This window comes from Colossoma macropomum, unplaced genomic scaffold, assembly GCF_904425465.1.
Source record: "Colossoma macropomum unplaced genomic scaffold, Colossoma_macropomum, whole genome shotgun sequence".
Taxonomy (NCBI): Eukaryota; Metazoa; Chordata; class Actinopteri; order Characiformes; family Serrasalmidae; genus Colossoma; species Colossoma macropomum.
The window spans coordinates 47,853,877-47,877,253 of record NW_023494787.1 but is presented as its reverse complement, the minus strand read 5'-3'; the positions used below and the strand labels follow the sequence as shown (position 1 = coordinate 47,877,253).

At 39.0% G+C, this 23,377-nt stretch overlaps 1 protein-coding gene across 29 annotated transcripts in view; it reads left to right on the top strand.

The window, feature by feature from the left end:
* The window catches only part of pleca (plectin a), a 215,074-nt gene that overhangs the window by 119,454 nt on the left and 72,243 nt on the right, over positions 1–23,377 (top strand). For 22 of the 29 annotated variants that reach the window (XM_036567633.1, XM_036567629.1, XM_036567624.1 and 19 more), the window contains one exon: positions 22,904–22,965. In XM_036567633.1, coding sequence (XP_036423526.1) covers positions 22,904–22,965 — 62 coding nt within the window. Of the gene's footprint in view, positions 1–4,772; positions 4,936–16,132; positions 16,456–22,903; positions 22,966–23,377 lie in introns of those variants that run through there. The other 7 variants (XM_036567651.1, XM_036567644.1, XM_036567643.1 and 4 more) reach the window with 3 other exon arrangements.

Below are 23,377 nucleotides of genomic sequence, written 5' to 3'. Positions count from 1 at the left end.
GTGTAGTAGTGTAAGAGTAGTAGTATTTGTATAGTAGTGGTAGTAGTAGTAGTATAGTAGTAGTAGTAGTAGTAGTAGTGTAGTAGTATAGTAGTATAGTAGTAGTAGTAGTAGTAGTGTAGTAGTAGTAGTAGTAGTATTAGTATAGTAGTAGTAGTAGTATAGTAGTAGTAGTGTAGTAGTAGTAGTAGTAGTAGTATTAGTATAGTAGTAGTAGTAGTAGTAGCAGTAATATCTTTTTATTATTCAGTGGTCAACTGTGGCTATTAGAGCTAGGCCTTTAGTTTTGGCCATAACTGTCAAAACTTATTCAAAAACAAGAAAACAACCACCTCCACATTCATGCTAATTTCTGCTAGCGCCTCTATGGGAGTTTACTAACATGGTCGCAATAAGCTAACACCAATTCACATGAACATTTTTTGCCATTTCTATATTAATTAAATTAAACATTTTAAGATCATAATTGACATCAATATATATTTGAGCTGTTCTGTTTACAGTGACTCTTTCAGTAGAGAGTCCTGGCACAGATCTGCTGCTGCTGTTTTCCATTTCTAACAACTAACCAAAACTTGGTTAAGCTAGCTCTCGTATGCACAGTCAGTGAAGTATCTAGAACTTCTAGAAGGATTAGAGTGATGGTTTTCTCACAAAACTGGTCCCACCAATTGTAAATCAAAACTTGATTCCTTTGTTACTTCCTAATTATGTTCATAGTTAGTCTAACATGTAAGGCCTTCAGTTCAGCTCCTGAAGTCCTAACCAATGGGAGAGCTTGCAGCAATTTTTGTTCCCAAGAAAGACTTAATAATGAATTAGTGAGTATAGTGTGAGTAATAATGAGTAACTATGATAGTTGAAGAGCTCAAACACAACAAGCATGATGGTTCTATTAAATGATTCGATCATAATAATGTTTAATAAGTGTAAAAAAAAAAAGTTAAAGTTGTTGAACTTTTTTTTTTTATTTCATTCATTGGGAAATCATTGGGCCTTCCCTGAAGGCCTACAAGGCCCTCTCCACTGTTATTATTACCCCTTTACTGCATGAATTATGAATAATGGGCAGGGTTCTTTGCATTTTGTTGCCATGTGGCAACAGCATGCACCATTTGAACTGCAATCTGCAATGCATAGAACAGGAATAAACCAACACACTGCCATTGGATGTTGGCCACCTTCATCCTCCAGGCGTGGAAAAAAAATGCATAAAACATTTACACACATTGAAAATACTGTGAACATGTGTAGTAGCATTTTGTTCATTTGCCCTCATTGTTTGCATTGCAGATTGCAGTTCTACTGTCTCATGCTGTTGCCATATGGCAACAATTATATTTTATCACGGCATTAAACACACTGATGTTGCTGCTGACGTTAGACCTCACCATGTGGTGTGAAAAAAAGAAGTGCAGACTGGAGCAAGAAAGCATGTGATCAGAAAAAAAAGCCTTCAGCTTCTCAAAAAATGAATAAAAGAAAGGCATTGTTGCCATACGGCAACAAAATGCATTAAATAGTTAACATCAGCATTATAATACTTATAATGCTAATATATTAATACCAATACTTCTACTAATAATAAAGGTAATAAATAAAACGGCACGCAATACGACCACTCTTGAAAGATATCTAGCCTCGTAACCCAAAAATGCCGTTGTCCCTGTTAAGTGTACAGTGTACTGTGTGAAACAGGATTGTGGGCAGTTGTGGCTGTGAGCTGGGGACACTACACTGTACTGCGCTGGGCTTTGAGAGGCTGTTTACTTTTCCATACTCTGGTCTACAGAAACTCTTAATCAAACCCTTTGGTGCAGATGTGCTGTGGAGTTGTGTGAGTCAGAGTTTCTGAATGCGTAAATTCTGTTGATTTCCTCAACATTAAACCACCATGCGTGACTCATATGCACCACATAGCATTCAGTTCTCTCTAAACAATGTGAGCACTTCTGAAAACTTCTGGAAAGAGTGAAAATGTCTTCACGTACCACTTTCTGTGGTATACGTGCTGCAGCTGATTATATAAGCATACACTACACCGAATATTCTATCTGAGGCTATGTTTTTTTTTTACGTAGCCCCAGATAGAAAGTGCTGCAGTGAACAGGCCGGGTTTAGTGCAGTAACCAAGGCTTCCCAATAACAGCAGGTCCCTGATAAAGTGTACGATATGAATGTTACAAGCTGTGCTCTGGCCTTTAACATTTCAGCATTACTTGATATAAGCGGCTTGTTTTTATGGTGATTGCAGACGATGTGCTTTTCTCAAGTGTGCACAGTGTGAAGAATGTGCTTGACCCAGTCCAGTTGAGTTTGTTATTGAGTATAAAAGACATCCTACCACAAAAACGACAGGTTTATTGCTTGAGTTAAACTCCATATCCCATCCTCCTACAGGCATATAGTGATGTGTCATTAAAAGGCTTGGTGTGACCTGAGCGTGTCTGTTTGCCTACTTAACCAAATATTGAATCAAGTGCCTTGATGTAATAGTTATGTAGCTATGAATGAATAGGTTTGTCTTCAGCTGAACCAGTTTCTGTATTCCAGCTTTCTTTATCAGTTTATGAGACAGTAACAGGATACATGTCCATTATCCTACTAAAGGCATGTAAACTGAACAGAGGAGGTTCGCAAGCAAACTTTTAAATTGGCTTAAAAACTGTAGAAATTCACAGGTATTTGCTGAGGTGCTGCTTGGCTGTTGCTATACTGTCCCAGGTGGTTGTTAAAGTGTTGCTGTGCTATACCAAGTGGTTGCTAAGATGTTGTTAGGCCATTGCTATGGAATGCCAGGTAGCTGTTAAGGTGTTGCTAGGCCGTTGCTATGGAATCCCAGGTGGCAGTTAAGGTGTTGCTAAGCTGTTGCAATGGAATCCCAGGTGGCAGTTAAGGTGTTGCTAGGCCATTGCTATGGAATCCCAGGTGGTTGTTAAGGTGTTGCTAGACTGTTGCTATGGAATCCCAGGTAGCTGTTAAGGTGTTGCTAAGCTGTTGCAATGGAATCCCAGGTGGCAGTTAAGGTGTTGCTAAGCTGTTGCATTGGGATCCCAGGTGGTTGTTAAGGTGTTGCTAGACTGTTGCTATGGAATCCCAAGTGATTGTTAAGGTGTTGCTAAGCTGTTGCTATGAAATCCCAGGTGGCTGTTAAGGTGTTGCTAGGCCATTGCTATGGAATCCCTGGTGGTTGTTAAGGTGTCGCTAGACTATTGCTATGGAATCCTAGGTGGTTGTTAAGGTGTTGCTAGACTGTTGCTATGGAATCCCAAGTGATTGTTAAGGTGTTGCTAAGCTGTTGCTATGGAATCCCAGGTGGCTGTTAAGGTGTTGCTAGGCCATTGCTATGGAATCCCTGGTGGTTGTTAAGGTGTCGCTAGACTGTTGCTATGGAATCCTAGGTGGTTGATAAGGTGTTGCTAGGCCATTGCTGTTGAATCCCAGGTGGTTGTTAAGGTGTTGCTTGACTGTTGCCATGGAGTCCCAGGTGTTTGATGAGGTGTTTGCTAGGCCATTGCTATATAACCCCATGTATTATATATAATGTGGTGGCTTTAGTGACATCATTAAAAGACAATACAATAAAAGTGGGATATTTTTGCGGCTTAGTTTACAAATATGGTCTGGGGAGTGGGTGAATGGTACATTTTGAAACTTTAGCAGTTTTTGTGTTTGACATCAAACTATTTTAATTCAAAAAACAAAGTGAAACATGGGTTGTGCATGATATGGGCCTTTTATATAATTCTATTTAAGAAAACAATGCAGATTTAGTTTTCTTGTCTAAAGACGTCTTGATGAAATTTGTTTTTTTGCCGGTCTTTATTTAACCTGTCCTCATTTAAATTGATTTACTTTGTCATATAATGTGGAATGCTCCATTCTATATTCATTTGAGTCAGAACTGTTCACAGTGGTGGTGATAGGAACCAGACATCTGAAGAGTTTAATGCCTCTAAAAGCTCCCTTACAGAAAGTTATGACATGAAATTGTTATGAATTCACTGCCTGAGATGTTGTTTTGGCCTATAATGTATTTTTTAAATGCTTTCGTAGTGGAAATTTTACCATTATCAACATACACTCATATACGTTCACTGGCGGTTTTGCATAGTAAATGTGTATATTTGTGTTGTAGTCATGGCAACCCCTGGTTCCTATCACCAACACTGTAAAAGAGAATAATAATAAAGAGTCTCTACAATCAATCATTTCATACCAAACCACTCTGATTGACTCTGTGTTCATCTCAAACACTAAGCTATGCTGTAAATATGAAAAACCAGAGTGTAAACATGCACTGGGAAAAAGTTTTGACTGTAGTTCCTGTTAGTTCTGTTGGGGGGTGAGAACTTGTTGGCTGTAAAGAGAGTGTAAAGCAGTGAAGAGCCATCAGGCTTTTATTATGTCTGAGTCGTCACCTGCAGGCCTATCATAAATACGGTAGCGACGGTGTGTGTGCAGGGCTCGTTTGTGCCCTGGGCCGCGCTGTGTCGCGCCGTGCTGTGTTGTTTGTGCTCTGAGCGGTTGGAGCGGCTCCGCTCCTGAACAGAGCCGCCTGCGCTGGGTGGCCTGAGGAGTCACATTTCAGCCCGAGCTCTGTTTGTCCCGCAGCCTGAGAGAAAGAGCGCCGCTCCACCAAACAGCGCGCGATGGGCTGGGCTTACTGAGTGAGTAACTCCACTGCAGCGCGCGCGCCGCCTGTCTGAGCTTACCGTCGGAGAGGCTCAGAGCTGAAGCGGGTCCGCGCGAGCCGGAGAGCGAGAGAGACGGAGAGAGACTCGAGCATGGCCAGCGCGGAGAAGGTCAGCAGCGTGGCCGCGCCGTGCCTGGCCGCCTTCAGCCTGGACGTGATCTACGGGCGCGCGAGCTACATCCACGAGCTGAGCTGCGGCCAAGTCGGGGCGCATCTGTACAGCCGCATGTGCTGCGCGGGTAAGCGGACAGCGGATGGTTTAGTTTAGCGCGAGGGGAGGAGCTGAGGAGGGGAGGAGGGGGGCATTAACGGGAGGGGGAGGGGGAACCGGACTGGGTTAACCCGCTGTGCGCCAGAACAACCCGTCCGGTCCACCGGTGGTCCAGGTGTGTCTGAGTGGTGGTGGTGTGCACTGTACAAGCGGAGGTGCTGCTTGTTACCAGTTATTAGGGGTCCAAGCACTGTTTAGATTTCTCTTATTTAATGTATTATTATTATTGTTGTTGTTAATAATAATAATAATAATAATAACAATAATCATAATAACAATCACAATAATAATAATAATAACAGTTTTACATATATTAATGTTTTGTTATCGTTAATAGCAATAATTGTAGTTTTATATAATATATTTAATCTTATTTAATATAGATAACATTAAAAGTGACAAAACAACTAATTATTACTATTATTATTATTATTATTATTATTATTATTATTATGTTAAGTGAGCACAAATGATAAAATAAGAGTTGTAATAGTGTAATAGTTTAATAATAATTCGAATCATTATTTCAGTGTAATAAAATATAATTGTAATCATTGTCTTATTCATATAGTCATTTTTGTAAATAGTACCTATTAATATTATTTTACATTATTCTCAATGCTACTGCTACAAATAATAATAATAATAGTAATTCTTGGTAATAATAATAGTTATTGTTGATATTTAACACAAATTATTAACAGCAACAACTCTAATATAATAAAAATTCAATAACAACAATAATAATAATTTTTATTATTAGTAGTATTTTTTTCTATTATTACTATTAGTAGTAGTATTGTTTATTATTATTATTATTATTATTATTATTATTATTATTATTGTTGTTATTATTAGTATCCAGGCACACAGTTTGATCCAAAGGTTTTTATTTATGATTTTACTTTCCTTTATTTTCTGAAGTTGAATTTATTCTTTATCCTTTTTTTTCTGAAGTAATGTTCTCCTTAACTATAACATCTTAGCGAACTATTTTTTTTTTTAATTTTAGGATTAAATTAAATGTGGTTTTGGCCAATTAAGCTATTTTTAAGCATTTCACTTTTCACTACCAATTGAGATATTTCAATATATGTAAATGCAATTGGTTGATTTCCATATACTTGTGATCTTGTATATAAAATAAGTAGTGTAGGTTTGTGCTTTACAGCATTGGCCATCACCAGTGAGAATTCTGGGTAGGTTATAGTCAGCAGGATGGGTCAGTTCTCCAAGAAAGTGAAACAGCAGCTCCTCCTCTTATGGAAAAGTCTCTGCACTTCTTCTGGAGCCCCCTGGACCAAAACCACAATGTTTAAAAATACTGACGGTTCCTCTGCCTACAGCTTCTGTGTGTTTGGGTCCGTTGCCATGGTGACATCACTCATATTTAGTTTTCCACAGTCCCGGCATGGCCGTTAACCGCACTGATCGCATACAGCTGGTGTTGGCAGTGACACAGATGATTAAGTGGAACCCAAATCAGGAAAGATTTAAAGTGTTCAGATAACCATATTCACGTTTATACCGCTGAGTGAGTGACTGGGCTCTGTAACATTTTAGTGATGTTTATTGTGTTTACTTCCAATGCTGAACACAAGAGGGAGACATCTTATTAAATTAGCCATTAACATCAGCCTCAGTGTTCATGTTTGAATTAAAGCCTTATTGATGTTTGTCCTAGAAATGAAATGAAAACAGACTTTAGGCCTCTGCCAGTCGTACTTAAGCCTGATTATGGATTAAAAAGCTCACAAGTTGCTGAAACCCCTTTGGAATTGCTCTGCAACAAAACACAAACCCCATTATTTACTCTCCATTTCAGTTAACAGGGAATGGTGCCTTCAGGCCTGTTCTGTTTTTCATGTCTGCCGTTGGGAGAAGGGGAAGTGGGATGCAAGGGGTTCCAAATTGCAGAGTGATTTTGGCCTAGAGCCGTGCTCACTGCTACAACAATGCTGCTTATGGTGAAGGTAGGGACTAGGGATGTCAATGATTAGCTGATTGAAGGGGAATTCCACAGATTTTTTAAGGTTTCTGCGTAATTCCCTCATTAAGATGTAAACAGAGTCTTTAAAGTGGTTTGATGTGAAATAATTTATTGTAGAGAAACATAGCAACTCAGAATTCTTTACAGTGGTGGTGAATGGAACCAGGGGGCACCACGTCTACAACACAAATATAGCCATTCGCTGTTGTCTGAAGAAAAATTTGTATCTCCAAAATGGCAACTTTACAGGAGAAGGAAAAAACCTACTTTACTTTTAATGTAAGTCAATGGAACCAGAATTTTTTCCAAGTCATTTTTCTTCATTTCTTTTGGTCCATCCATCATGAAATTTACACACAATGTAAAGAACAAAAAACATTTTCAAATTATGTCAAAAACTGAAAAACAACAAAAAGTTACGAGGTTCAGCGCATTTTATTTACCAAAACCCCCAAAACACATTTTATATGTAATGTTGATGATGGTAAATCTGAAAAAATAACTTTTCTATGGGGACTATTTTGCCTTACAGCGCTCTACATATTTCCCTCCATCATGAATGGATTAAAAAATATACATTTTAGGCTAAAACCTTCTCAAAACGATCATAAAACGATGTCTCAGGCATCAGGCAGTGTAATCGAGCTGGTTCTTATTCCTGGCAACCATATGGTTAGTGTTTCTATAAAAGGTCTTCTGTTTGGGTCGTCAGGCTTCTTAATGGCTTCTTCATGATTCATCTAATTACCTCCATCTTGTTGCTGGTCATCCTCTTCTTCTTTCACCTTAAGCTGTTCCAAGCATAACTGTCTTTTCTAAAGAACCGGTTCTTCTTATAACATGTCCAAAATATGGGCTTGAGTGAGTGGTGAGGCTTGATTTGGTCCAGGATCAATTAGTTTTCTTTGCCGTCAAGGGTTCTCTCAAAACTCTTCACCAACACCCAAATGAAAAGGCTTCAGTATTTGTCCTGTGTTGCTTTCTGGTTGTCCAGTTTTCACCTCCATAAAGAAATAGAGAAATGACCCCAGTCTGGTCAGTTCTGATCTTTGCTTTTAGAGACACATCTTTACATTTGAAGATCTTTCATCATCCTTGTTCTGCCAAATGCCAATCTGTGTTGTATTTCTTCCCTCCTGGATTTGTTTGTTGTTGTTAATAATAATTTCCAAGCAGGCAAAAGCTGTCAACATCATCACCTTCAGTGGCCGCGCTGCGTTGACCAAGCCTTTGTTTTCTTCATATTGAGCTGAAGCCCCATCTTTTCACCCTGTTCTTTAATGTTCCTCATAAGAGCCTTCAGGTCTTCCTGAGAGGACGATAGCACAACTACAACAATGTACTTTATCAAAAACAAACATCCTGAAGTGATAAGACTGACGACTGTGTCGTCCATGTTCTCAGAGAGAAAGTGTGATACGTGTCAGTGTGAGGAAATCACACATGGGTGGGCAAATTTAAAGAGCAGGACGTGGTGGACGGCAGGCTTTTGAGAGCTACTGAGGTGCCTTTCGGTGAATAATGAGTGGGAAATTTAACTTTAACCAGAACTTTAAAAGCACAGAACCGCATTGTGTCCAAAACTGAGCACTACACACTTATTCCATATTAGCGGCCTACTTAGTCCGACATTCAAGCAGGCATATTTTTTTTCTAACAAAACTGTGAATCACAACTTCAAAACTGTAAACATTTGATGAAGAACGTCTCGTGAATATCTTGTAATCTTGTATGTTAAATCATACAATACTGTGGAAAAGTCAGAGACCACCATTCACTCATTTCATTTCCAGTCAAAACAGCCATTAAATACAAGTTACTATATTTTTTTGCATCAGAAAAACATATATTTAACAGAATTAATATAAAAATTATAATTTTACAATTTTATGTATCGTCGCTGTCCAAAAGAAAACAATTATCTCCAAAATAGTAAATTTACAGGAGAAGCCGAAAACATACTGTACTTTCAATGTAAGTCAATTGACTTTTTTCCAAGTCATTTTTGGCCATTTCTGTTGGTCCGATCATCATCATTTCTTGACATTTTTCAATTTTTGACATAATTTGAAAATGCCTTACTTTTTACATTATTGTATAAATTTCATAATGAATGGACCAAATGAAAAAAAGTCTGGTTCCATTGACTTACATTGAAAGTACAGTATGTTTTTGCCTTCTCCTGTAAATGTACTATTTTGGAGATAATTGTTTTCCTTTGGACAGCAACAATATATAAAATTGTCTGGTTCTATTGACTTACATTGAAAGTAGAGAATGTTTTTTCCTTTCTCTTGTATAGTTACTATTGTGGAGATGCAAGGTTTTGTTCCGACAGCGAGATATATATAAAATAATTTCTGACACTCTGAACCTTCTGTAGTACTAATTTGTTTACTGTCTAGAGTAGGAGCACTTTTGCATACATCTCTTGATTTGCATATGTGACTGTGCTTACAGGAATGAACGATGCCAGTTCTTTCTTCATAATATGGCATCTGTGCTGCTGGCTCCGCCCACATGCTCTAATGGCTTTGAGGCGCTTCCCAACACTCATACCATTCCTATCTCGTAAATCAGGACTTTTATGAGAAAGACTGAGAGTTACAGAAGGGATGCCTGCTGTTCTGCTCACATTCCAGTCTTCGGCACAGGATTGCTGGCACAAGCTCTCACATGTAGGTCAGGGTTAGTGTTGGAGGAGTGGGCGTCAGAGCTGCTTCACAGTTGTCACGTGTACATTTAAAGTTGTCATGTGTAGCTACAGCAATCCTGAGTTACGTATTCTGATAACCAGTAATATCAGATAGTAATATCATTTCAGTTTACTGGCGGATATGATTGGTAGTTGTCACATTTCTTCAACTCAAACAGCAGAAACATAAATAATATAAATTAAATATATAAATAGACAATATACATTTGCAGCGTGACATACAGGGCTTGGTTTAGATGATTTCTGTTTACCCATGTAAATTTTTTTTTCTGTCAGCTCTCAACACAAAGTTTTATAACATGATGCTTTCATGCTAAAAGGCCAACTGCTTTAAATGTTTTGCACCTCTCCTGCCACCTACTGGCCATTTTTTCTGTAGAATGGAAATCGGCCTGGATATTATTAATACTCTTTGTGAAATGTTGTGTTGAGCTGCTAGTGAGCAATGAGGGGTGAAAAGCGAGGGTGAGGTACACACTGCTGTTAAAACAGTTCACCTCTACTAAAAATGGCCATGCTGAGATAAAACGGACAGCACAGCTGCAGCTTTCTTCATAAACAATCCTGTTCAACTGACACAATTTAAAAAACAGCATTTAATCACATTATAAATGTGCACAGGTGCTTGAGCACTCGGTGAACTGTTCAAAGTGCCAGTATTCAAATGCTGAAATCACTATTTGGGTATTCGTTTGAGTTTTATCACTGAAAAACTAAGAAACTCTAGAGGCTAACAATTCAGTCAAACATTGATTTTATGGAAGAAGAAGCTGTAACGTGTGGTGAACTCATTCATACTTGCGGGTAAATATGTGATATTGTATATGCCTGAACGTGAACATGTTGCCAAGAACTCATTATTAGGGCGTGACTGAGAAGGCATAGAGTGTACGGTCAGCACTGGTGCAGCTTTCTTTGCTAACTAGGCTAACTAAATTACTCTGATGTTAGCTACGTACTGAAAGAGTGAAAATATATTTCTCTAACAACGTTGAGACATCATGCGTCTTTATGAAGATGACGAGTCCTCATCAGCATCCAGGGCTGTACAGGTTCGCTCTGTTAGCTTATTAACTCATCCGAAGGGGCAGCCTCCTTTATTCATCCAACACGAAAAACCTACCGATTTCCCTCGGCTGTTTCCAAATAATAAAACGCATTTTAAAATGTGTTGCTCTGTGTGCTGCTACACCACGGCGGTTACTTAAAAAGGTGAGCCTACAGCCCTACATTACAGTTGGCACAAGCCCATTTTTTTCCTTTTTTCCCCCCTTTGGTTAACCGGTTGTCCGTATATCACCCCTCACAGATACTCGAATTTCAAAAATTTGGTGAAATGCAAATACCTAATTAAAAAGACTTCTAAACTTACCTACCAAAATGAAAATCCAGTTCACTTTTGGTTTTCTAAAACATAAACATTTCTATAGAAATATAATCTGTCAATATTGCAGAAGAAAATAAATGCAAACGTCACCAGAGGGACCTTCAAAACAGGTGGAAACTGCATTTTATGGCTACTGTAAAAATGGTTAACCCCTTAACAGGCCACGTTTTATTGCACACTTCTCTAACCTAAGAATAGCTGAACCAGTTTACATTGAAGTCCTAGTAGTTACTGAATAATAAGCTTTTGTATGTAATAAGCCTGGGATGTTAAGGGATTAATCTGATCATTTGTGCTGGTTCAGTCAGTACTGAGGTCACTGATCGTACAAATCTATTCAACCTCAGTATCGTCTGATTGTATCGATCAGACGATATATTGGTCAGGCCCTAGTAGTAACCCACAATCCTGGTTCAGCTTGTGCTTGTGAATGGTGTTGTCCCAATTCAGTCCTTCACAACTCTTGGTTGGTCTGCTGCCAACATACCTGAGGAATGTTTATCATTTTCTTAGCACCAGTCTGTGTTGCTTTTACACCTCGGTTTGTCACTTGAAGATACTGCAGGCGTCTGCCACACCCAGCTGCAGCCATGCATTTGAAGTTGGCCAGCGAGGTGTTGTGTTTTGAATACTTGTGTTGACGTGTTTTTAGAGGATTTTAGAGGCTTATTATCTCTAACGCTTGTGCACATCTGGGGTCTGTGCATCCAAAAAGCTGTGGTATGTTGGTGTCAGACATCAGGGAGCCTTCTGACCATGCTTCCTCACATACTGCACACCTGTATGTACATGTCTTTACTGTGTACCTCGCTGTTTGTGTCTCATTTGTGTAAATACACGCTTAACAGGATTGCTGTACATCTCAGTCCATGTTCTCCCCAGGAACATAGCACTGCATAGTTTAGTGTCTCCCTCATCTACAGAACTTAATTCAACTCAGCAGCTAGTGACATCCATAACTAGATATGAGAAGTGGTTTTGTGGCTCTCTAGAGCAGGTGAGGAATGATGTAAGGATGCCCAATGATATTGGATATATCAGCAGATAATTGTGACAGATATTTCAAACTGATATTTGAACGTTTAGGCCTACTGTGCTAAAATATCTGCATTTTTTTCATGTTATTGCAGTTGCAGTCATGTAGAAATACAGGTTATATTTCTTTCAAAGGTTAATCCAGGTTGATCTAGTCCAAATATCTGTATTTTATGGTGGTTTATGTATTGAAATACAGTTCTCTTATTCCTAGTGGCTTATTTTTGGTGTGATTAGTTTTTTTTTCGTCTTAGTAATTCCGAGTCATGACACTTGCATTTTAATTGTTGAACAACACTGGGAAAGATTCAAATGGGGATTTTCTACTAAAACGTTGCAGTATTTCAAAATCAACAAAGATAATATATAGTTTACCCAGATAAACGACTCCCAGACTCACCTGGAATGCACCAGTATGTGAATTGCAGGCCAATATTTTCCATGTACAATTGACATTTTTATTTTTTGAGAGTTATTTGGGTCATAGACTCACAACCTATCATGTAACAGAGCCAGGACTTCGGCCTTATGCTTCTTATCTTGCGCTGTCTCCAGCCTGAAGTCCTTCTGAGGAGACATCAGTCAGTGAAACCCACAATTCTGTCAGCTCAAGCCCAAACAGGCTGTGGCCCTGAGCTAAAATGCAAAGAATCCTCAGCTCCTTTCTAAAGCGGGGATGACAGATCGTTGCGAGGGTCAGCGGGTGGAAAGGTATCTGCATCCAGTTACATCTGTGTGCTCTCTCTGCGTACCCTGCCCCAGGGTGTCTTAGGCATGTGAGTACGACACAATTTTAAGCCAAACTCTTGCTTCCCGCTTTATCCTGTTCAGCTATTGATTCTAGAAAATCTTGCTGGGAACTAGAGACAGAATGCATGATGTGCTGAGTTTCAGACGTAAATCGGGTTGATTCTATGTACGTAACTGGCGCGTGAGCCTCGACACCCAGTTTATGGGCCGTGTTCATGGTAAAAAACTGAAAGCTCATGCATAAACATTTGAGGGAGGATCGTGCAAAATGTGAACGGAGCACTGAGAAAGATTCAGACGGGGATATAATCAGTAATCTCTGTAATACCTCCACCTGAGGCTGGTTATATATTCAGATATATGAAGGTTGAGCAGTTTGCATTGGACGGTAATGCATCGTTTTTCCTCTTCTTTTTAAAACAAGGCGTAAATTTGCATTTCACAAGTCATGTTGTTGAGGGATTTCCTTTAACAGTGCCAGCAGACTCAGCGGTAAGACAGAAGAACGATCCTTGAACAGGTGAAAATAATGTTTACCATCGGAATATCATTAGCCACGTTTACATGCAGCCTAATAATCTGTTAATAAGCCGACTAATAGCTCAATCGGAACAGAATACGTCAGTGTATCCACCTCAGTCGGAATAGGCTAGTCCAATAGAGTTTCATTGTGGGCGCATATATATAAAAATAAAATAGTGGTCAATCTCAGGAAGTAAGCTTTCTTTGAGGACTATTTTGCCTCACAACACCCTGCATGTACCCCTCCGCCCTGGATTTATTGTAAAACAGTGTCTGAGGGATCCGAGAGTGTATTCATAACCAATTTTTATAGTAGCTACCTGTGATGTGGCTTTTAGACACGGTTCCTTTCACTAGCTCTGAGCAGGTTTCTCTAAGATGGAACATTTCACACCAAACCACTCTGAACGGCTTTGTTTACATCTCAGCCATTTAATAATGCAGGGATACTAAAAAACCATGGAATTCCCATTTCAGTATTCCTCCAGCTTTAACTCAGCCCTGTTGTTCGGTAGATGGGTCACAGTCATGTAAGCCGCACTCACATCTACTGTCTAAAGCTGAGGTTGGAGAAAGTGACCTCTCTGTCCATGCAGCTCATGGGTGGAGGTATGTTTCGATGGCCGTCACCAGTGGCTTCATCTTTCCTGTCACGAGTTGAAGGCAGAGAAAAGCTTAATCACTCTTTATTCCTTTTGGCTGCTTCCTTAGTTTTGCAAGCAGTAGATTGTGCAGCTGTGCCCAAAGTCTCTATGGCACAGTTCCTCAAATGTAGTTCTGGATGCTCAAACCACTACAGAGTGTCTCGTTCTAACAGTTTCAGCCCGTAATGTCTGGTTAATCCCTTTACACAGTGGAAAACAGTGAAATTTCTGCTTTTTAATTTACTCCTTGTTAAATGAAACAATCTGTAAATGCTGTTTTACAAGCGTTTTTTAATTAAGGTACAAAGTTACAACAAAGCTCAGAAATGATTTCTGTCAGGAAAACTATACTTTTGAGCTATCAGACTTCAGTTATCTCTTACTGTTACTCTGAACGGATGTTTCCGATACCAAAAATAAGGTGTTAATGATATGAATTACAGTCTGAATAACTCTGGTGGTGTTGTTGCTTAATACTTATAGGGGAATTCCAATGATTTTTCCAAAATGTCTGCATAATTAAATCATTGAGATGTAAACAAAGTCATTCAGAGTGGTTTGGTGTGAAATGGTTGATTGTAGAGATTCAGATGTCTTTACAGTGGTGGTGATAGGAACCAGGGGTCGCCATGACTACAACACAAATATAGACATTTTATTTACTATCCAAAACCACCAGTGTTGTGTGGAGTTTTTATATGTAGTAATGATGATAGTAAAATACTAGAAAATGTGAAAAAAAAGAGTTTTCTTTGTGGACAGCGCCCTGCGAGTACCTCTCCGCCATGAATTTAGTGATAAATATGTTTTAGGCCAAAATCATAGCTCATAACAGTGCTGCAGGCGTCTCATAACCAGGAGCTGTATTACAGAAACTTCTTTTTATCTTAACTTAAGATCTGACAGGTCAAGATACGATTTTTCACTAATTCGTATTACAGAAGCAAATCTATCTTGATTTAAGAGCTTTGTTCTATCTTATAGCATCTTATTGAAGTCGACAATCAACTGTCATGTCTGTTACCTAGCAACCGACCATACGCATGAAGCTGAAACATAAATGCGTAATCAAAATGATGAAGTTAGCTAGTTAGCCAGACAGCTAATGATAGCTACAGTTACTGATGTAAAAAAAGGTCAAACAAAACTAAAGTGCGATTAACTGAAAGAATATTGTGAGAGCGCCCCCTGCTGTTTACCAGAGCATCGCTGCTCTCCAGTTTCAGTTTCAGTTTCCTAAACGCTTTAGCCGAGCGCGCTAACGTTACTCCTCCTAATAAACAGACACACGTTCAGCTCTGTCTCCTCATTATTCACCACCATCACTGTAATATCATCAACATTAACTCACGAAGGTGATGAAAGGGGACGGTGAAAATTGTGTCTGCAGTGTCTGTGATTTTTAAAACACCATTGGAAAAATATCTCATAAGTCAAATCAACGTTCTCAGTGTAGATAAATGTGACATCATTATGCTGGTTGTAGTGAACTGAGCTGCCTATCAGTGCATAAAACAGTAGGAACCGACGGTTAAACAGACGTTAAGACCCTCTGGGGTTTATCTTAAAGTTAGGACAGTATTTAGGAGGTTTAGTCTAGTTAGGATGTTTCTGTAATACTGTTTTCTTATCTGGAGTTAATGATGAGATTATGAACTTAAGAACTGAGGAACTGTTGTTCTGTAATGGCTTCTGTCCTAAATTCAGTCCTAACTGAAGCTGTCATGGCGAACAGCTAAGATAAGAATTCAGAGTTGAGAAGTTTCTGTAATACAGCCCCTGTTTCCTCTCACCGGTCTAGGACGAGCATTTCACACCAAACCACTCTGACCACTTAAATCTTAACCATTACATTATGTGTGAATTTTGGAAGATTGCTGGAACTCCTCTTTACTACGGGTCTCCTGCTTTTTTTTATGGGCCCATTATAGCCCCCTTCCTCCATCCCGCTCCCTCAGTCCCATCCTCCCCCTGCTCGCCTAGAGAGGGAGAGAAGGAGGGATGAAAGAGGTCTATTTCCCCCCAAAAGGAGCAGTGAATGACTGCCTCTGACATTATAGCCTGGAGGGGGAGGTTTTACTGCATGGAGGAAGACAGAAGGAGGAGGGAAAAGAAAGAGGAGCTGAATGAGAGAGGGGAGGAAAAGTGAGCAAAGGAGGGAAAGAGAGAAGTGAAGCGAGAGCAGAAGTCGGCGACTCTGAACACACCCACTCGCTCCGCTGCGTGTGGTTTCTCCTCGCGCTCTCCAGACCACTCAGTGGAGACGGACGCTTAGGAAAGTGGCCGCGTCGACTGTGCAGTGAATGAAAGAGTGCGGACGGGCGTAGAAATGTCTCTACAGCAGTGCTTTAGGACGTACTCCACTGACAGTGTGGGCAGTGACGGGGTCTTCACAGACGACAGCTACTACCAGGGGGTACTCAAGGCTACGGAAGGAAGGAAAGGTAGCACCGAGAATCTGTAACATAGTTTTTTTTTTTTTTTGGCTTATGAGGTAAATTCATTTTACAGGCTGGTGGAAAACATGACGTTTGTTCAGAAACTGAGCTGATTTGCTCAAGTTAGCGTCTGACAGACAGGACATCCTCATTGCTCATGTACCTCAGTGAGGTTGAGTCATTTTACACTTTTCTGGTTGATACAGTACTGTGAAAATTCCACAGTTCGCTCTTCGTTTATTTCATTTCTAGTCAAAATGGACTTTAAGATATTCATTTTTCAGAATCAAGGAAAAGAAACTTAACATAAATATTTAACCAAAGGTTACACAGAAACCACAATGACTAAATATAATATATTTGGTCAGTGTGTAGTGTGTCCACCCTTCTCTTTCCTTGTTTCTGTGGAACATAGTTTTTTCATGAAGTCTGCAGAGAAGTTCAGTCTCAGAAGTTGGTTGTACACATCCCACGCATTCAGTGATGTTTAGGTTTGGGCTCTTCCACTTACTTTCCTCTTCAGAAATATCTCCTGAAAAATGAAGGATGTTCTGACTGGAGATTCAAAAAGTGAGGATGGTCTCTGACCTTTGCTCAGTTTTCTATAGATTAGCAGTGTTATCGGATTGGGTTATCCTCCTCCCTGGCTGCCAGCGGCCCTAAAATTAAACACATGTATAAGAATAATAATCAGTAAATGGTATGTAACAGTGAGCTGGAATGAAATGAACATGAATCATATATTTGGCATTGAGTGCCTGGGTCCTGTATACAGCTTTGGTCTTCTACATGGACTTTGTCTCAGAACAATTCAGGAGGAATTAAAGAAACTAACTGCTCCATTCTGCTATGGTTAAGCAGCAGAAGCGAATATCCATTCCTTCATGCCATGACTCAGATTGCAAGCACTAACATCCTCTCAAAACATTCCTGCTTTCCTTTGAGATGCTTGATCTCCCGTCTGTGGTTATCAGATTGTGGGAGCTTAGCTGAATGATTTTCAGAGCTTCAGGTTTTAAGCCTATCTGGGACGTGTTTTGGAAAACATTGGCTTTAATATCTCATTATGAGGATCGCAGCCAGTTCACACCTGGAATTTTAAGTGCCTGTTCAAATTTGAACTCTGACCCCTTTGTATTCCTTGACTAGTGGAGCATGCTGAAGATTAGAGCATTGATTGACCACACAGGTCCCCACCAAAATAGCAGTGTGACTTTAAAATAGATGCTTTTGAATTTACCATGCATCTGCAAACACCTGCATTTTCCTCTTTGTAAATGCATTGATAAATGTAAAAAAAGCACCTGGTTTCAGTGATCATGTTATTTATTTACTGTTAAATAGCCAGGTGTTTTGCTGAATGCTATGTCAGGAGTGGAAAATATGACATGTTATCGTTAGGGGTGCACTGATCATGAATGTTTATGATTGATTCTGATATATTTGCAGTCATATTGGCTGATGGACAGATTTTTTGACCAATTTTTATTAGCCTTTTTACCCCACTGTGGGCTAAATGAACACATGAAATACATTAGCACTTTTCCAGTACTTTTTATTGGCCAAAATCATAACATAAATAACATTCTTAATATTCTCTTTAATGGGCCAAACTGGCAATTTAATTATTTCTGAAGGAAAAATCAGTTGCCTGTTTAATGCATGACAGGAATCAAATGAAGTGCTACATTGAAAGCAAGACGCAGTTGGCAGTTTAACACAGTGAGTCATGTATAATTATGTTACGACATTTTGGAACAGCATTCAAATACAGCAGGGGTGCCCTTGTCTGCCTTGTGTTACTGGAAATCACTTCCAGCACACTGAACACTAAAAAAATGCTTCTTTTTATATGGTTTATTTTTGCAAAAAAAAACAAACAAATGTTTTTCAAAGCTTTTAAAATGTGACGCTACTGTTTTGCTGGTTTGTTTTGTCACTCTGGCGGCCTGGTGGGCCGTGCTGTCGCCTAACAGCAAGAAGAGCCTGGGTTCGATTCCCCGGCCGGGCGACCAGGATCATTTGTGGGGTTGTCTGTGTGGGTTGCTTTGGTTTCCTCCCACATTCCAAAAATATGCAGTCAGGCCAATTGGAGATGCTAAACTGGCCCTAGGTGTGAATGTGTATGTCTGTGTGTCTGCCCTGCGATGGACTGGCGGCCTGTCCAGGGTGTTTCCTGCCTTCTGCCCAATGAGTGCTGGGATAGGCTCCAGTACCCCATGTGACTCAGGAGGATAATCGACTTACAAAGAGTGTGTTTTCACAACTTGTTGTCAAAATATTGTGAAAATGTCTTTACGTATCGAGCTGTTTTTGCCATATAGCTCACTCTTATGTATGCATTACTGTGAATTGCTTTGTGTTATCCAGAAAGAGGAACAGTGCCTGCTGCGGTTCTTCTCATGGTCATCATGATAACAATATGACATAACATCAAAAAGAGGCTGTTGTGGCTCACATTTCTCGCGTTGTTATGGAATAGCGAACAAGAGGAAGAAAATTAGGGCTCTTTGAAAACTTTAGAACTTAAACACTATCACATCCTCTCTTTGAAGCCGTGTTGGTTTCATAGAGGGAGATTGTTTTAGTTTGTGTCCTCGAATTACTCTTCTCTTTTTGGTGCCAATCAAACGTTTTTCATCTTTTTTCTTTATGTACTTAATTGTGTTCAACACGATTCGTCATTTAAAAGACTAATTTCTTATTTTCTGTAATCTTCCATCGAAACGTGATGACTTTTGTCCCGCCTATAAACCTCTTCTGAGTTTTATGTCATCGTGCACCAGTGGGCGGGGAAAAATAAAATGAACTAATAATATTAAGTTTCACCGCCACATCCAATTAGCATCATTCTTAATCAAGAGAAAACCTGTATGCAAAGGAAATATATTAACATATATTTTTCAAAATATGTGTCGTGTAATATATTAACTCTACATATGAACATATGTTGGGATATATTTAAATATTTAAACATATTCAGCGCAGTTTTTTTTAAACATCACTTGAATTACACCTATATTTTATTAGGAGCAAACATATGTACATATCGCTTTTGACGGAAGAAAATCGCGTATCTCCAAAATGGTAACTTTACAGGAGAAAGAAAAAACACACTTTACTTTTAATGTAAGTCAATGGAACCAGAATTTTTTCCAAGTCATTTTTGGCCGTTTCTGTTGGTCCATTCATCATGAAATTTACACATGATGTAAAGGGCAGCAGGCCTTTTCAAATTATGTCAAAAACTGAAAAACGACAAAAATGGAGGTACGAGGTTTTCCTCCGACAACAGTGATGTTTGCTTCTAATAAATGGGGAACTCAGTGAGATCCCCTGTGATACCATGTATCACAGCATGGAAGAAGAAGGCATGATTTGTTCTGGGGCAAGAAATCTGCGGTTGATCTACAGCAGTGGTCCTCGTGGTATTCAGCCACATTTACAGCAAATCACCAAATTTCCACCCATTTAGGAGATCTGTCTGCTGATACTTCTCCAACATGCAGCACATCCTAAATGCAGCCAATATAAAGTGATGCATGCAGCCCCTCCTATATTAATCAGCGTAGCCTTTCATGCCAGGCAGTGCAGAATCATGCACACAGTTTAGCCTCCCTTCCATTGTTTATATATATAAGCGTGTACAAAGAAATGGGGTGGTACATGATAGTTGGTTGGTGGGACGTTGCCCCCTTAAGCCAGGCCTCTAGATTATTATTATTATGGGTCTAACGTCTGACTGAATCATGTTCAGAGCCATTGTAAAATACTTGATAGACACACACATGACTTCTGTAAGTTCTTTAAAAGTGGTTGCTGCTCATGAAATGGCCTTTGAGCATTATAGCTTACCGTTACCGATGACTACCTTGTTTGGTGGAAGAATAGTTTACTGTGGTAATTATTAATAATAAGTCTTGAAGCACAGTTTGATACAGTATATAAAGTTTCAAAACGTTCACTCTCAAATCTGTACAGTCCATATATGGAAGCTAATCTGCAAAAACTGCCCATTTTAATGTCACAAATAGCCTCATAACTATATATATCTGCATATTCAGCCTATAGCAATTTAGCCCCCCATTCACACTAAAGTTATAAGGTGTGTTCCAGCCAGGACTGATTTTTGAATGAGATTCAATACAGAGCAGCCAATCAGAACAGAGCTCATTATGAGGTTTAGATACATAAAACTTTATAAGTTGAGAGTAAAATAAAATATGAAGCAAATGTTGGACACACAACATTTTGCTGGTGTTTTATTAAAGCAGTGTGCCACTCCCAGCCATTTGGTACAGTGATTTCACCACGGTTACAGGCTGTTGGTTTATATACATTGTATAAATAGGCATTGAAACGTTGGTTGTATAGTCTGAGAGTAGGAACTGAAAGAGGAGTTAGACAGGATTGAATTTGGCGATTGTGGATCTTTTGCTTCTGTTAGTCACAGAGCATTACACAAGATCTTTTATGTACTTGTGTAATCAGTGCTACTTGTCTGATGCTCTGATGAGGAATAGGCTACTCACGGCTCGGCTGTCGGTGCCCCACCCTTATCAACGTCACCATGTTTTCATTCCTGTGGAACAAGCGCGCAACACAACAAGCTCACTCAGTGCAGTAACTCTCAGTGCTGGCAGGGTTTGATAATCAGAGGCTTCAGATCATGGTACAGAGTGTTGCTTCTGCTCAGAGATCTTCTCTGTAATCAGACGAAATCAGACTAGAGTTTGTTTGTTTGTTTGTTTGTTTGTTTGTTTGTTTTTTAAATTATGTTGCGGTTTTAATCAGAAACGTAACAGCACAGCGTGACACAACCTGTCTATAGCAGAGACAAGTCTGCACTGTGCATTCAACTGCTTGGTAGGAATGTCACACAAGTTATATCAGACTGAAAAAAGTAATGCACTGACTTTGCTTAAACCAAAGACAGTATATACCGTGTGCAAAAGTTTGGGCACCCTGGTCAAATGACATTTTTTTTTTTAACATAAGTTAACACGCCCTCTACAGAGAACACACTTATGCATATTTACTGTGCACATTAAATTTGATTAATTAAACGAAATATGGAAATATGGCCTGTGTGAAAGTCACGGTACGTTTATATATATATATAATGTGTGTGTGTGTGTGTGTGTGTGTGTGTGAAACAAAGACATCCTTGTATCTCTGTTTTTGTTGTTTTTCAGTTTTTGACGTAATTTGAAAATACCTGTTGTCCTTTACATTGTGTGTAAATTTCAAGAAGAATGGACCAAATGAAACGGCCAAAAATTACTTGGAATGAAGTCTGGTTCCATTGACTTACATTAGAAGTAAAGTAGGTTTTTTCCTTCTCCTGTAAAGTTCTCATTTTGGAGATACGCGATTTTCTTCCGACAACAGCGATGTGTATATATATATATATATATATATATATATATATATTTATTTTATTTTTTTTTTTACTTAAGTCAGTCAGTCTGTAAATAAATAAGTAAATAAGTTGACCAGGGTTGTTCAAACTTTTACATACATTTGTATGTGTATACATTTTTCCATGTGAATAAATCAGAGGTGCATTGATATTGGACAGTATCAGCGGATATTGGCTCAAAAACAGTTATTAGCATTGGTCAGATGTTTAGACGTCACTGATGTTTTTGAATCTCTTAAGTAGCCAAGTCACTGTAGTTACTGAACAATGATTTTCCAAAAATAACATGCTGTTATTGCAGTGAGGAGGTGCTTCTGCACTAGCTGTGTGTTTGTTTTGTGGGCGGAGTCATATAGTACAAAATAAAAGCACAGTGCATTATTTCTTTAAATGGAAGATGGTGTATTCGTTTATATCAATGTACATGTGAAATAAGTACATCCACTTCTGTACTGGATTGTCATGTACTTAACTTATCGATGTTATTTTCTATTTTTATTATTATTATTATTATTATTATTATTATTATTATCATTATTATTATTAATAATAACCAGAAATCAAGTATTTTTTCAGGTTGTTAAAGCTTGAATTTACGCTCCTTCCTAGTAGCTGTGGGTTTGATCCTAGAAATACGCCAAAGATGAAACTGATGAATCATAAAACTGTTGGTGTAATTTGTGTGCGTTTATTTTACAATCAGATTTGATCAAATGCAAATTTGATGACCAAGGGCCAATGTCTGAGGCTTCAGGCAGCATATTCATAACCATTTCATGTAATAACTTTCTGTGAGGGAGCTTTCAGAGACATTAAACTCTCAGACATGGAGCTTCTGTTATACTATGTTAGAAAACATGCTGATTCACTCACCAACTACTCTGGAGCCAGATTTTAATTAGCTAAAGGAGACAAACCCAAACATTCTGAATGGATCACACCCTAGATTGGATCATACCCTAGATTTGATGGAGTTAATGCTCTGTGACTAATGACTGCACTTCTCTTTCTCTTTTCTTTTCTCTCGTACAGATGAGCGGGACAGAGTCCAGAAAAAGACCTTCACAAAATGGGTGAACAAGCATCTTATGAAGGTATCAAAACACCGTCTGTCTACCTAAACCACACTTATCCAGCTATGAAAGTTCTATCAGTCGCAGTTAGATAGGATTTTATGCTCGCTGTGCTGTACAGCTGAGCTTTATAGCATTCATACCGCAGCTCTGAGAGACTGAATACCTGCTAAATTTAATGGGGACTGCTCAAGATTTATGGCTTGCTCTGCAAAGTTTATTGCTAGCATGTCATTGGAACTTATAATTAAGTATAATGGGTGGTTTTAGCAATGTTGTCTAATCTGCCATGCTAATATATTCGCTGATGTCGGAACAAAACCTTGTATCTCCATTTTGTCGTTTTTCAGTTTTTGATATAATTTGAAAATGCCTATTGCTCTTTACATTGTATTTAAATTTCATGATGAATGGACCAAAAGAAACGGCCTCA